The sequence below is a fragment of the Metarhizium robertsii genome (assembly GCF_000187425.2).
Source record: "Metarhizium robertsii ARSEF 23 chromosome Unknown MAA_Scf_3, whole genome shotgun sequence".
Taxonomy (NCBI): Eukaryota; Fungi; Ascomycota; class Sordariomycetes; order Hypocreales; family Clavicipitaceae; genus Metarhizium; species Metarhizium robertsii.
Genome location: NW_011942171.1, coordinates 2,331,190 through 2,345,465, shown reverse-complemented (window position 1 = coordinate 2,345,465; position 14,276 = coordinate 2,331,190). Strand labels below are relative to the sequence as shown.

The following is a 14,276-nucleotide window of genomic DNA, read 5'->3' as shown; positions in this document are numbered from 1 at the left end:
GAATCGCAGCAGCTATTGGTATTGCAACGATTCTCAATTCCGCGGAAGGCCATCCCCCATACCGAGTGGCACGCACTGGTCTCCATCAGAGGTACGTATGCACGGTTAGCATAATTTGGAAGGCAACAGTGACTTGGTGTGCGGCCTTGTTGCCATGTTCATCCAGATTCATACATGTAAGCGTCGGGTTCGGCACTTGTCCGGAGTTTGTAGTACATGTAGGCAATAACAGGTAAATTTGTTGTGTCTCAATCCAAAAACCTAGAGTTGTTTCACATGAATTATTGAGTGCCATATGAATCTCTTCTCACCCAGTCCATACGAGACAACAGCTCAGAAAAAGACGCTGTCGGATAGTGATTAGCTGGCAGTGGTAGCCTTGAACCAACGAAAATGCTACATCGAGTACTGTTATCGTGTCTCAGGTGCTCCTGGGATGTTTTTTAATGCCGCAGCTGTACTAATTGTACTGAATCTTGAACGTCCAGATGTATCTATCCCCAGAAAGAACATCCTTTCCCAAAGTGAGCTTCAGAGAGCCGACCTCGTTCCACGACGCGGGGACAGTCTTGCCGTTCAGTCTTCCGCCTACGACAGTAACTTTATCGCCCGGCAAATATGGGACCGGGTCAGTGATATCCAGGGTTTCGGATGGCTTTCCAATGTGATGAATGTAGAAAGCGTCCTTTGTGGTCGTATAACGAAATGGATCAGACCCCGGCTTGACAGTCCAGAATCGTGTCCCGAAGATACTCTCTCCATGGGACTTGATCCATCTGCCGGCATCTCGCAGGTTGTTCTGCATGATTTGTGGAATGGATCCATTCCCCGTAGGTCCAATGTCAAGGAGAAAATTGCCGTTCTTACTCACCATATCAACCAGGGTATGCACAATCTGTTCACCCGTGAGATAGGCGGAGTCTGGCGTTTGGGCATTGTAGCCGTATGAATGTGGATCCATGCCTCTACTGGCTTCCCATTTTCGTGTGACTGTCTCTCCGTTGGTCACATATCTACAGAGAACAGAGGTTAGCAATACAGTCCATACAATGGCCCGTACAGATGCGAAATCCAAGACTATCATTATTATATATACGTACTCCGGAGTATCGAAGTCTCCAAGTATTCCACAGCGGTTGTTAAAGGTCACCTGACGTTTATTCTTGCGTGCCGAATTCAGCCATTCAGATGCAAATATTGTCGCATTATTCCCTTTACTCGTGATATCACACCACATGATATCGATACCATATTCGTCGGCCAACGTCCTCATCTGAGGCAGCTGAATGTCCTTGACGAAGTCTTTGACCTCTACGAAACCGGTGTAGGGGATTTCTGCTTTCGTGTAAGGATTCGTCGGCGGGCCACCTGGCCAAGCACTGAATCCATACTTCTTATATGCTGGGTTGAACCATTCGGGCATACTAAAATATGTGCCTTGAATCCGGTTAGTGAAGGTGTAATTCTACGCAATGATGGTTGTACTCATTCTCTATACCGAGTCGGAGATGAGGCTGATACTTCTTGGCGGCGGCAAAAAGGTCCTTGATGATATCTCTTTTTGGGCCATAGTGGATTGATGATCGCTTGCTAATTGCAGTTGAGAAGTTGAACAAGGCAAACCCATCATGGTGCTCTATGAGGTCAAGTTAGATATAATAGGCTTCTAACGGCTAGGAGCCGTTCCAATACTAGGCAGACATACTCGTTGTCGGCACAAAATACTGAGCACCCGCATCGGAAAACAAATTTACCCATTCTTGAGGATCAAAGCCTCTGTCAGTGAAGTTGGCAAAAAAGTCGTCATAGTTGACATCCTTGCCATATGTCTTCAGGTGATACTGGTAAGTTTGGGTCTTGTCATTGGGATACTGCATTGATGACCAGTACCTATAGAAACGTCAGTTGAAACCCCTTACTTATGAGTCTAAAATACTTACCATTCTGCATAGTTTTCATTTTTGCCCACGTTTCCATAGGCAGGCACAGCATAAGGCCCCCAATGTATAAAAATTCCATACTTCAGGTCATCGAACCAGTCTGGAGCGAGATGAGGGTTGACACTGGACTTCGTTGCAGTATAGTCTATGAAGCCGCATGTTCCAGAGACGGGCTGCGTAGCTTGCTTGCCTCCCCTCTTGTGACCGTAATTGGCGACAATAATTCCAGTACATTGAGAGCCCGCCTTTGCTTTTGGCTTATTCTTGATGCCAATTTGAACAATGGCAGCTTGTCTGGGGCCGAGGCGCTTGAGCGTTCCACGCACGACGGTGTCTACTGAGTCTGACAAGACTTCCACAACCAAGTTGTCTGCCTCTGTCAAGTAGTTTGTTGGGTCTGTGTTATTGATATAAACCTCTACAATCTGCACGAGGTCACTCCCATCGATCCATTTGGAGGTGATGTTCGGCTTGTTTATCTGCAGCCCAGTTGGAGATTCATGCGTATCTAAATTGACTTGCCGGGTCAGTGCTGTTTTCCGGGAGTATGGATACTTGAAGCATCGATCTCACAACAATTGTATCGACGTACCAGCCCGGGTAGGGATGCTATTTTGCGAGACAGAGTTTACCAAGGCAGTCACACCTGGGAGACAGGTCAACAATTTGGCGAAGAGAGCGTTACGAGTCATGCTGGGATGATTGGTGTTTAATCCATCGAGGGTTATTGCTGATTTGAAGAGGTTGTACAAAAGTTGGATTGCAAAAAAAAATTCATGTTGCAACGGAGAGATTATATTATTTACGGAAACCGCGAACTACTTTGTCGATATCTTCCGTCGGGTATTTGGTGTGCAGGGACTTGCAAGCCAACTTTCAGTCCCCTTAAGCAGCTGCCTCGTAAGCTGCAGATATCCTAAGGAATACTTTATTCGTATCTAGATTTGGCCATGAACATGGTGCTGAATCAAGTCGCCCAATCAATCACCTGGCAGAGAGACGAAGCTAGGGGGAGTGAATGCTGATCTATGGTCACAGAAGCCATCTCCAGAATACGACGGTACGATATGATGCGGGGTTATCGGCTCACAAATTAGGTGGTTGGCATTGTCTAGCCGACGGCGTCGAAAAGACATGTCATTGGCAAAATGGTAATACCTCAGCTCCTTCTGTTTTCATGAAGACGGGATGAATAAATTATCCGGGTCCTGTAACAACCCAAATTATCATGGGACTTGTTCCGATCTCCTAACCTACACTTGATCACGTCGGTCAATACTCCAAATTCTCGCCACGGGAGAACATGTAGAGCCTGTGCTCATTATTCTGGTTTCAAACCACTCTGATGGGATGCAAAGACATCTTCATGTGTCAGCATTCATCAATGAAAGGAGTCGTAATGCCACACTCCGACCATAGTCCATCCGCGAATAAACTTGCAGTCTATGAATGTGTTGATCAAGGCATCCATTTATGCAAAGTCCTCGATGTTGCTGTGCCATGCGTTTCCCCGCCATCCAAATCAGCGGTTGCGATATCCAAGTTTATCCTGCGGGTATTTTCAGCGTAGAGCAAGCTGCGGTGTTGTTACATGAGCAAGGTTCCATGATTGGCATGGACATGTCCGAACACACGCCACGAACATTGGTCGCAACAGGCTCGGGCACAACCAGCGGGATACAACCCTTCAGGCAGATGATCCAAAGATACGTATGTATTGCCAATGCGTTTGTGGGTAATTATAGCTTCACCCAGACTGCCCAACGGCGGAATGAAAGAAGAAAAGTTCGAGGCTTCGAGCATGGGCAATAGCTAGCGAACATCTTGATAGGACAAAGATCGAAACGAATAGCCTAATGCTTGTCTCTCGACAGAAGTATGGAGGACATTCCACTTGGTCGTCACGGGAATTATTGACGGATGTGCGGAGCAATAGATCCATCCTACAAATCCTAAGTAAACTGCGATTCACCAGACCCGACATGAAAGTGAAGTTGCGCCTGAAACATTGATCGCCACAGGGTTTCTAGAATCGGAAGTGGGGGCCCAGCTACCGAGGTTGGTTAGTGCATCGTACCTTCCACAATGAACATTGAGGGCTCGAGATAGCTTCACTCCTTGCACTGCAATTCTTACACCTCTTACAAAGCTGAAGGACCTACCAGCGAAACACGCTGTCCAACATTCAACATCTATCAGGTCATCCTCCATCAAACACCGTGGCGGCTAGCCCGGGTTATGTTCCATGGACGCGTCCAAAAAGCCATGAAGACGCGCTTCAGTTCGTATTGGAGCCATGCCGTCATCGCCCGTGGCTGGCATTTCGTCGCCGCCAGATGCAAGGCCGGCGGCGCGTTCAAAGTTCACATATCGTCAGCTCGGCCAGCTGGCATCATTCAACACGTCAAATCCACTTCGCGTCATTGCTCACATTGACCTAGATGCATTTTATGCACAATGTGAAATGCTGAGGCTGGGGGTTCCTGAGGACAAACCTCTCGCGGTCCAACAATGGTGAGTGAGGTAGCTGCCTAGATAGTCTTACTGCATGCTGAGCCACCTCTGCTTTCCCGAAGTCATGCGCTGACGCCATATTTAGGCAAGGACTCATCGCAGTCAACTATCCAGCGCGAGCGTGGGGTATCGGTCGACATTGCAATGTGGCCGAGGCCAAGAAACTCTGCCCAGACCTCATTGCCCAACATGTTGCTACATGGCGAGAAGGTGATGACAAGTGGGCATACCGGGACGATGCTGCCGCCAGCATCGCGACAGATAAGGTGTCGCTTGATCCATACAGATTGGAGTCTAGGAAGATTCTCGCTCTCATCCGAGACACGCTGCCTCCCAACCTGCAAAAGGTGGAGAAGGCTAGCATCGACGAAGTCTTTCTCGACCTGTCAGCTCACGTTCACACCATACTTTTGGAGCGGTTTCCTGAGTTGTCGAATCCACCCCCGTATGATGACCTTGCCGAGAGGCTTCCCTTGCCTTCCATAGCGGCCCTGGACTGGAAAGCTGATGCTTTGGTGGACTTGGATGAGGATCAGGAGAGTCAAGATCCGGACTGGGACGATGTTGCAATTCTCATTGGATCCGAGATTGTACGCAATGTACGTGCACAAGTACGGGGGAGGTTAGGGTATACATGCTCCGCTGGCATTGCGAACAACAAAATGGTCAGTAAATTGGGCTCCGGCTTCAAGAAGCCCAACAGCCAAACGGTTGTGCGGAGTCGTGCAGTGCATTTGTTTCTAGCGGACTTCAAGGTGACCAAGATTCGCAATTTGGGCGGCAAACTCGGAGAACGAGTTGTGTCAACATACAGCACGCAGAGTATCAAGGACCTTCTTGAAGTTTCATTGGAGCATATGAAATCGAAGCTTGGTGACGAAACCGGCTCATGGCTTCACGATACACTTCGAGGCATTGACAACAGCGAGGTCAGCTCTCGGACCCAAATCAAATCGATGCTCTCTGCCAAGTCCTTCCGACCTAGTATCAGCACGGAAGAACAGGCGCTAAAATGGTTAAGAATTTTTGTCGGAGACATATTCTCTCGATTAGGGGAGGAAGGCGTGTTGGATAACAGACGACGACCTCGCTCCATTAACCTGCATCACCGCCATGCAGGCCAAACTCGCAGTAAGCAAGGCCCAATCCCCCCCGGTAAAGTTATCGACGAAGAATTTTTATTTCACCTGGCCAAGGATCTCCTCACTCAAATCTTAGCAGAGGACAAGGTCTGGCCATGTGCGAATCTCAGCCTTAGCGTTGGTGGGTTTGAAGATGGCGTGAAGGGCAATATGGGGATTGGTGCTTTCCTAGTCAGAGGCGAGGAGGCAGCTCCGGCGAGGTGTAAATCTCCCGAGAAGAGATCAGTCGAGACCGACGCCCCCTCACATAAGAAACCACGGATAACCAACGACATACAACGGTTCTTCTCCAGGGATGGCATAAGCAACGCGGAGGCCCTGAGTATCACAAGCGGTGAAGCTGCTCCCATGTATATGCGTGACAATGTGCAGGTTTCTGCGCTAGTTCAGGGAAGGGAAGCTGCCTACTCGACGGAAACCGAATTTTCTGAGGGTCAGGCTCGAATTACTAGCTTTCTCTGCGCTCGATGCGATTTTGTTTCTGTTGATGCGGCACAGCTTCAGAGCCATGAAGATTGGCATATGGCAAAGGACATTCAAGAGCAGGAACGTGCTAAAAGCACACCCGTTTATAAACCATCGGTTTCCCGCAATTCGGCCCCCAAAGGATCAGGTGCAGCATCTAAGCGTAGCCGCGGAAATAAGCTGGAACAAGGACAGCAGAAGCTCAGTTTCGGATGATCCCATGGAGCAAGATTGCGGCATAATCAAGCTGAACTCGTATCTACCAGCTCGGAATGCGGGGGAACCGATTTGTACGTACACTTCCGAATTTTGTCGACCCTGAAAAAGAAAAACGAGTTCTGCAATTGAAGGCTCAAGGTGCACAGAGGCAGGACATACCTCACCATTTCGTCAACTTACCAACGGCACGAAGCCCGAAAAGCATTACGGAGTACTGCCAGTTGTGTACGCCAAGATTCTGTGCCGCAAAGATGCAAGAGTCGCCCACTTTGTCTGTACAACTGCGAGGCATGCCTTGGACTTGAAAGCTGGCCGTAAGCAATTACTCCAACGCTGGGTGTGACGTCTACACCAGGAGATGTCATGGTCTAGTCCTTCGAAGAGGTCCTTTATCGCGGCAATGGTGATACGGTGGCTGATGACTTGACATAAACAATGAGCAGTTTTTGTGAGAGCACAATTAACACTTGAGAATTTTTGCACTTTGCCAGGACTTGTCACGAAAAGGAAAGTTTCCCTCCTCCCTGATTTGTTGATGAGGTCACATTAGGCAATTAGTCATTGGACGGACTGAAATTTGTCTTGGTGGAGCCCGAGCGTTCACGATACGTGATATCAACTAGTTTATCACAAGCCTTGAAAGCGTGTTAGGCTCCAATTGGCGAGAGGCGTCGATACCCAACTGCGGCCCGAGACTAGTCAAAACCTTGTGGGACAGGCGGTTGGGAAAGTCGTCGCCACATTTTGAGGTCTGAGGCAGATCGGGGTATCGGCCTTCAGAAGTCTGGCCTCGGGACTCTCACAACAGTCCGCCGCCAGCATGACTGACACGTCTTCTTGCTTCTGTGGACTGCACCATGCGCTATTTTGCATTGAATTCGTGTTTTACCTTGTTGCTCGCCCGCTCGCCCTCCACAGGGTGGGCCCTACTGTGTTGAAACGGGTGCATTTGTGCTTTCCGAAGAAGATGAGTGAGGCGAGTGTACCGGGATGCTTGGATCAAATCTATCGACAGTCTCTCGAGGTGATTGTCTTGCATGTATGACAATGGATTTAGTATAAATTTCACCACAGCTTCTCGACCTGGACGACTATTGCAATGAACATTTGCTGTCAGGTTGACCTTGAGAGCATCACACCGGGTGACCAAGACGTGTGCAACCTTACTCTATTTCCTTGATGTACTATGATCGTACCGCGCCGCACATGGTGACACAACTTCTCTGAGACAAAGAGTCGGAAACGCCAGCCGATCTGGGTATTGTACGCCACCAAGTGCTTACACCACAGTGTGTGTGTGCCAGGAGACCAAAGTACGAACACTTGCGGTCATACTACGGAGTATTCCTCCTTGGATACTGGCGATAACTTCAGCTGTCCATCAGTTCTCCAAGTACTCACCACCTCTGGCACTCTGGTAGATTATTGTCCTCGTGACTCGCGAGTAGACTTTGAACACCATACTTGCAACCGCTGTCCTCTTGAATTTTCTAGAGGGGAAGCAGCCAGAAGTTGAGAATATTCCGCACTTGTTTCATACTTTATGAGGCTACAAATCCCATGTGGCCTTCTAATGTTATACACGTCGTCTCGAAAACAATACAGCACTCTGGCAACAAGTCTTGCCGATTGCTTGCCGATACGCGCAAAGGCTCCAAACGCTAACCGACTTTTCGTTCCTTAGCCGAGCATACTGCTGTATACTTGCGGCGGAAGCACGGGGAACCTCCAGCTAGGCAACTCCTTCACTCAGAAGAAGGGGTCAGGACGTTTGCTGGTAGTCTTGCTAGCACGACGAGACGGCCGCCAAGCACAGCGGTGGCGCTTTCTGAAAAGAAAAGATCGTCTCGAGCGTTCGCCCACATTGTCTCTGACTGCGAGAGCCAAACGCGTTGTCGCTTCTGAGAAGTAAATATTGCCTCTATACTGTTAGATGAGCGGAAAGCCGGCAGAGAGGCATCACAGACATTTACAAGCGAGTTTCGAGCTTACCCCGAGGCGGTCTCGGTCTGGTTAGTCCCATACCACCAACACTCGCTGGAAAACCTCTTATCCGCTTGGCATCTAACCTCTCTCGGGTTTGAAGTGGCGAACCAACCAACCAGTGGTGAGACCAGTAAGAAAAATCGCCAAAAACCAGGGCCACATTTTCCGCCCACATTGTTGCAGGTCGCAGGGTCTTAGGTTGGAGCAGTGCAGCCCAACTCTAGGAATATTGAACCCAGACAGCCAGCCCAACCCACAACAGCCAGCCGCAGCCAGCAAGCCACTGCACCATCACGGCAGTCACACAGCAACGACCCTGACCCTGGACCTTGGTCTGCTCGGAGCCATTGAAGCTCAACTGGGCGACAAGATTCTGTCGGGAGTGGATCATTGCTGCTGCCGTGCCTGCGCCTGCATCTCTGCAGTTTGTGTCCGTTGCGTTGTATAGAGTGGTATTCCTATCTACAGCGAGGAAGCTGGATTGGGACTCACCAGCAGCAGAGTAGACAATCACGGACTGTCCTCGCCACCCCGCCGCACCGGAGGACCATTGAAAGGTGCAGGACCTGGCACTAGTGGACAGATCCTGTCTACGCCTATGAGCGCCAGCTATTTGGAGGATTTCATGTATCGTACTTGTTTACCTGCTGTAGGTACTTCAGTACCTCAACACGGAGTAACCTGGCCAAGGTGTGTTCGCTCTGCCTGGTACAGAGTGCTTGTCCATTCGTTTTAAGGGCAAAGAGGGTCACTGTCGCCGTGTCGGTGTCTGGCAGCCCAAGAGCCCAACATTGACAGGGCCACCCGGGCGGTTTCTGCTGTCTCTCCCTCTCCCTGTCCCCTTCCTTTTATACCTATTTTTGCCTCCACGCTGTCTCTTGGGCAGGAGTTTGGCCGTGAACCGGTGGTTTTTGTGGGCTTTGTGTCGGTCACGGCGATCGGTAGTCGTGCGGTGCGTGGCTGCAGCTTGGCAAAAGAGTCAAGTTTGCACGAGAGACCTGATCAGTTGAGTCGACATCTGGACCCCTGTCCTGTCTCGGGCAGTAAACGGCTGACTGACTGGCATCGTTGATCTGGCCTGGCATCTGGCCTCCCGTCTGGTGCTGCGTCGAGGTGCTGTGTCAAGCTTGTTGCGTCTCCTGCCTGTAAGGTCACTGCCCGCCGCCCACTGCCCACCCACCAACTTGCAAGGAGTGCCACCAGTTGGACCCTGTTGACCAGTCGTACCAGTCGACCTGATTTGCTCCCCTGTCTCCAGGCCCAGATTCATTGAGCCCCTCAGACGCTGCCTGCTGACCCTGCTGACCTGTCGAGTGCAGGTCATACCTCACTCATACCTTGCAGGTTTCTTTTCTTCCCTCCACTGCCTCACTTTTGACAGCCTTCTCTCCTCTCCCTATCTACCTTTCACATTCTCCTTCGCGGGCTCTCTTCCGTCTCTTCTTTCTTGTCATTTCGGCCACCTCTGACCGCCCCGTGCTGCCCTTTCGGCCACCTCACGTCGCCCCTCCCCTTCTCTCTCTCACACTTGCGACGATAGCCTCCCGCCGACCCTTCACGATGTCCAGACAACCCCGCCCCCAGGGAGCGTCTACGCAGCCGGCGGCGACTCGGCAGAACGAATACTTCGTGCCGCGCGATGGCATCGATCGTGAGGTCATCTCGGCCGACATCTGCCGCTACCTGGGCAATGATGCCTTGGTGCGGCCTGGCCATTACGAGGTATGGCTTCTATCCTGTCTGATCTCGGATGCTTTGCCCAAGACGTGCCGTACATGGGGAGAGACACGAGTCACTAATGATTTCTCGTGTAGAACCCTCAAACCGGCCAGGTCGCTCAAGGATACTACATTACCGCATACAGAAACCTAACAACTGTGAGCATACCTTCTCTTTCTTCAATTCTACCCACGTCCCGTGGAATAGAGTCTTGTCCTCCATACACAGCGAAAATATTTGCGCTAGACTCACATTCCTCTCTAGGCTATGATCGAAGACTTGAAGGCCGATTCGGCGCGCTGGGATAGTGAAAGGCGTGCGCAAACTTCGCGCAATACCCCTGGAGGTATCCATGCCTCGAGAGATGCCACTGGCGTTCCTGCGAGACCCTCATCTAACTCACCAGCAGTCCAATACCGCTACTCCGAGACTCACCAGTCTCGGCAACATCATGGGCCTACCGAGCCCCCTTCCTTCCAGCCGGAGCCGTATCCCCGGGAAACCTATGATGCACCGAGATACCCCGGGACTGGCGCTCCTGGATATACCGGTGCTTCTAACACATACCAGCAACAGCCCCCACAACAGCCCTTTGGCGCCTCAAACGGCAATGGCTTTAATACCGGTTTCCCGCAGCCTCAACAGTCGCCGCCTCCGGATCCAAGATACACTACTGCCCAGCCCGGATCAATGATGCGTCCAGGCTATCAACCGAACCAGGATCCTCCATACATTGGCACTGGCGCCAATTTGCCCCAAGCCGGCTATCCCGTCTCCAGTGATCCTTATTCAAGCCGGATGGGAACCTCTGCTGCCGCCCCTCAGCAGCCAGTTTATTCCACAGCACCACCGCCTCAACCTGGATACCCAGCTCCCCAATATCAGTATCAGGGCCAGGCTCCTCCTTCTGCCGCCGGTGGCCACTCGTACCCGGCTATGCAACCCCATGACCCGTTCTATGGTCGAGGTGCGTCAAAGCAGAGATCATGCGAGCCCAGCTCGCCAAAAAGGCCCCGCGTCTAATTGTTTAGCTTCACCAGCAGGCCAAGTTCCTCCCCAGCAACCGCAACAACAGCCGGGGTTTACAGTCCAAGGACAACAGTATGATGAACCCCCTCAATCCCGCTCTTCTGTGCCTGTTGCAAGAAATCAAACACCCCCCAGTGGCTCAAGTAGTCGTCGTAGTGACCGGGATACCGATAGGCAACAACCCCGACCCCCACGACGATAAAATTAGAAAAAGGACGCCCGTCCTCCTTTCACATTTGACTTTTGTTTTTGCACGACCAATTAGCCATGGTACGACTTTTTGCGGCCTACCTTGTGATTATGCGTTGCTTGTGTTTTATAAATGGCTGGACTCTGGACTCTGGACTCTGGACTCGGGACTCGGGGCTCGGGGCTCGAACTCTACCTTCTTGGATCGGCGCCCTGCGCTCTTTTTCTTTTTGTTTGTTGTTAAACTTGCTCCACGGATAGCCCCCATTTGGATATACTCTTTGTACACGATGCCTCTGAGAGTAGCAAGTTTGCCTCTCATCGGACCAAAGCACCTGGACAATGTCATCCGATGCTCTTTGCCAGTCATTTCTCCTGGATACAGAAAAGACAGAAAAGACTTGTTCGCACCCTGGGATACACCATCTGGCACTTGGCTCTTTGCATCCGTTGTCATTTAGCCCTCGAAACGCATGTCTTTCGAGCTTTGGATTCATTTATACGTTTTGACTATGAATGGGCGGGATTACTGCATTTCCAGTCTTTCTCTTTTAGTTTGGCTCATAGGAAAGCCCGGGATGAATTATGCTGATTGATGTTATGCACAAATACTTATGGCGCAGGTTAGGTTGACGGGCCACTCATGGTCGTCGATGGTGGTTTTTATTTTTATTTTTCTATTTTTATGTTATGTCCTTACCTCGCTGCCCGGATCCGGTCCTTCTAGTGGAGTTACCCTAATAACTGGATTTTGACTAGCTCACCACTTGGTCGCCTTGGCTTGACCTGCTGGAGTGGTCCTGGATGCTCACCGCGCTCTCCATGTGCCAAAGCTGAGGGGATGTCCGGGCAGCATGGTAAGTTTCAAAATGAGTTTGTATATACTAGCCAGATGTGTTCAAGAGGACCCTCTCCCGTTAATTTTTTACGTTTCATCCCGGAGTCCTTCACGTGGAGTTATCTAATGAGCCCATTACATTGAGACGAACTAACCGCGTTGTTTCTCTAATAGCAGCTAGATATGAATGATGTTTCTAACCCGCCACGGTCAAAAGAATTTTCTGTTACTTGGTTTCTCCTCTGCCTTGGACTTGGGGACTTTTACTTTGTGCCTGGATCTTTTCTTCTTCTTTTCGACGTGGGGGCATAAAACCAGCACAGCATGTACTCAAATGCAAATTTTAGGCTATTGCAAACCAGACTCTCGGAAAACAACAGGATCCTTTGCCCACCGCGCAAATCCGCGAATTTTCCGAGGATCAGGCGCTCTTGTCCCATGACGAGAGATTTCTCTTCTACCTCGCGATCCCTTGGAAATGTATTAGGCAAAATCATCTATTGGCAGTGTTGTTCCTGATATGGAAGCTACCTTTGCCCAGGTGCTCTAACCAATAAGTTTGGCATCCTGCTATTATGTAAGTTCGACCTCTGCCTAAGGATAATGGCTATCTGTTCCGGAGACGTCTTGCTTTTGTCCGTTCTATTCTGCGAGCGCTATGCTGGTCCAGCCTTATCCAACTTGATGCGTTATTCCTGTGACGAGAACAACTTGCCTTGCTTCGGTGCCCGTGCCCTGATGTCAGATTATATACAGGCATCTGCTCAAATTTCATGTCCACTAGATCAAAACGATTATATGCACCTAGCCCGCAATCCTGGACTGGACCTTGCAGGCAACCCCGAGGACAATACTCAGTTTGGCCGGCGATTTGGATTTCATTCTGGAGGTTATCAACGAGATGTTTCATCCGACAATACGAGGGCCGTACAATGTCCCTAATGTATTTTGTGTGGTGAAGTGAGGGAAAAGACGAGCATGATGTGTACGGGATCTGCAGTTATGAGAGATACGGGAGAGCAACTTTTAAATTTCAGGCGAGGAATAAATTGAGTACGAGACAACTCGCTTTGCGCCAACCATGACACGTGCAGGTCGGCTACCCCGAGCAAATGCTTGTCGAGGCATTCCATCCTTGGCCACCATAAAGTAGCCAAAGCCTGATTCTACAAACCAATTTCAACCTAAACAAATGATAATAATCTGTTTTCGACATGCGATACTGGCCAGCTGGGCCTATTTCTATAACACTACCAAACTCAACCAGTTTCGGATCAAAGTCGAACGCTGTATACTCGAGACGATTGCCCCATTTGAGACGTCCCCGGCAGACATGCCGGAGGATAGGAAGAAGAGGAAGAGGAGAAAGAAGGATTGACGCCACTTGGACCCCGAGCTTATCAATTATATGATCGACAGAGACTACGTTGATGGATGTCATTTGCATTGAGCCTATTTTGGTCCAAGAAAGATCATGGAACTGGCGCCGCTCGTACCTGATACAACTTGGATTAATATACCGGCAGGGGTTTAGGGAGCATATGGTGTTGAATTACTGAGGATCAAGCTGCTTGTCCTACGAGTGCATTTCCGGGCTAGCAAGTTAGGGTCTTGAGTTTGCCTTGAAGGCGAGGAAAGCAGATTTGGCGCGGATATTGTGTGTTTGGCAGAAACGGTGGACTGGATGAGATGGATCCAATCGCTTGAACTGCCACAGCTTCCACTGCTTTGGCAACATTGCGCGGGCCTACTTAATTTGTGTCGCCTTTCCGGGTAACGCGCTTGTTGCCGTGGATTTTTTGGGCTCCAAGGTAGGACTACATGACGAGTGGCGAGGCACCACGTCCAGTTGCGACGCACAGTACTCTGCAGTCGGTGCAAGATTGCGTAGTTGAGATGTGGAATCAACGATTTGAAAGGTGGAAGCGATGACAGAAACCTTGCTGACCGGACGTCAAATACTTACTCGGGTACCTGCCTGCCTAGATGCCTAGCGGGCAGTAAGTCAACGTAAAAATACCAGGCCCTTACAATCTCGGGAAGATTAAATGTTTCCTTAAAATGTACTCCCAGCGTCATGCATGATTATGGGCTACCGATGCACGTGGTCAAGTGCCTGGTAGGTACTTGGTATGTAGCTAGTTCCAGACTTGCTACGTCATACTTGGATATCTTGCCGTCAATAATATAAAGTACCTACCTAGACTTAGGTGTGAAGGTATCCAGCTGCTGCGC

At 50.1% G+C, this 14,276-nt stretch overlaps 3 protein-coding genes across 3 annotated transcripts; 2 read left to right on the top strand and 1 right to left on the bottom strand.

Moving 5' to 3' along the window:
- Nucleotides 1–460: 460 nt before the first annotated feature.
- Nucleotides 461–2,632, bottom strand: MAA_03700 (Glycoside hydrolase, family 29; the record flags this gene model as incomplete). The annotated part of the gene is made up of 6 exons (XM_007821698.1): nucleotides 461–1,013; nucleotides 1,101–1,437; nucleotides 1,499–1,636; nucleotides 1,706–1,890; nucleotides 1,941–2,472; nucleotides 2,533–2,632. 6 exons carry the CDS (start codon nucleotides 2,630–2,632, stop codon nucleotides 461–463), a joined length of 1,845 nt encoding a protein of 614 aa, XP_007819889.1.
- Nucleotides 2,633–4,236: 1,604 nt separating this feature from the next.
- Nucleotides 4,237–6,277, top strand: MAA_03701 (sister chromatid cohesion protein Eso1; the record flags this gene model as incomplete). Its single annotated transcript, XM_007821699.1, has 2 exons — nucleotides 4,237–4,454; nucleotides 4,540–6,277. The coding sequence occupies 2 exons, from the start codon at nucleotides 4,237–4,239 to the stop codon at nucleotides 6,275–6,277; spliced, it is 1,956 nt and encodes a 651-aa protein (XP_007819890.1).
- Nucleotides 6,278–9,826: 3,549 nt separating this feature from the next.
- On the top strand, nucleotides 9,827–11,008 carry MAA_03702 (transcription factor RfeG; the record flags this gene model as incomplete). Its single annotated transcript, XM_007821700.2, has 3 exons — nucleotides 9,827–9,988; nucleotides 10,081–10,143; nucleotides 10,250–11,008. 3 exons carry the CDS (start codon nucleotides 9,827–9,829, stop codon nucleotides 11,006–11,008), a joined length of 984 nt encoding a protein of 327 aa, XP_007819891.2.
- Nucleotides 11,009–14,276: the final 3,268 nt, after the last annotated feature.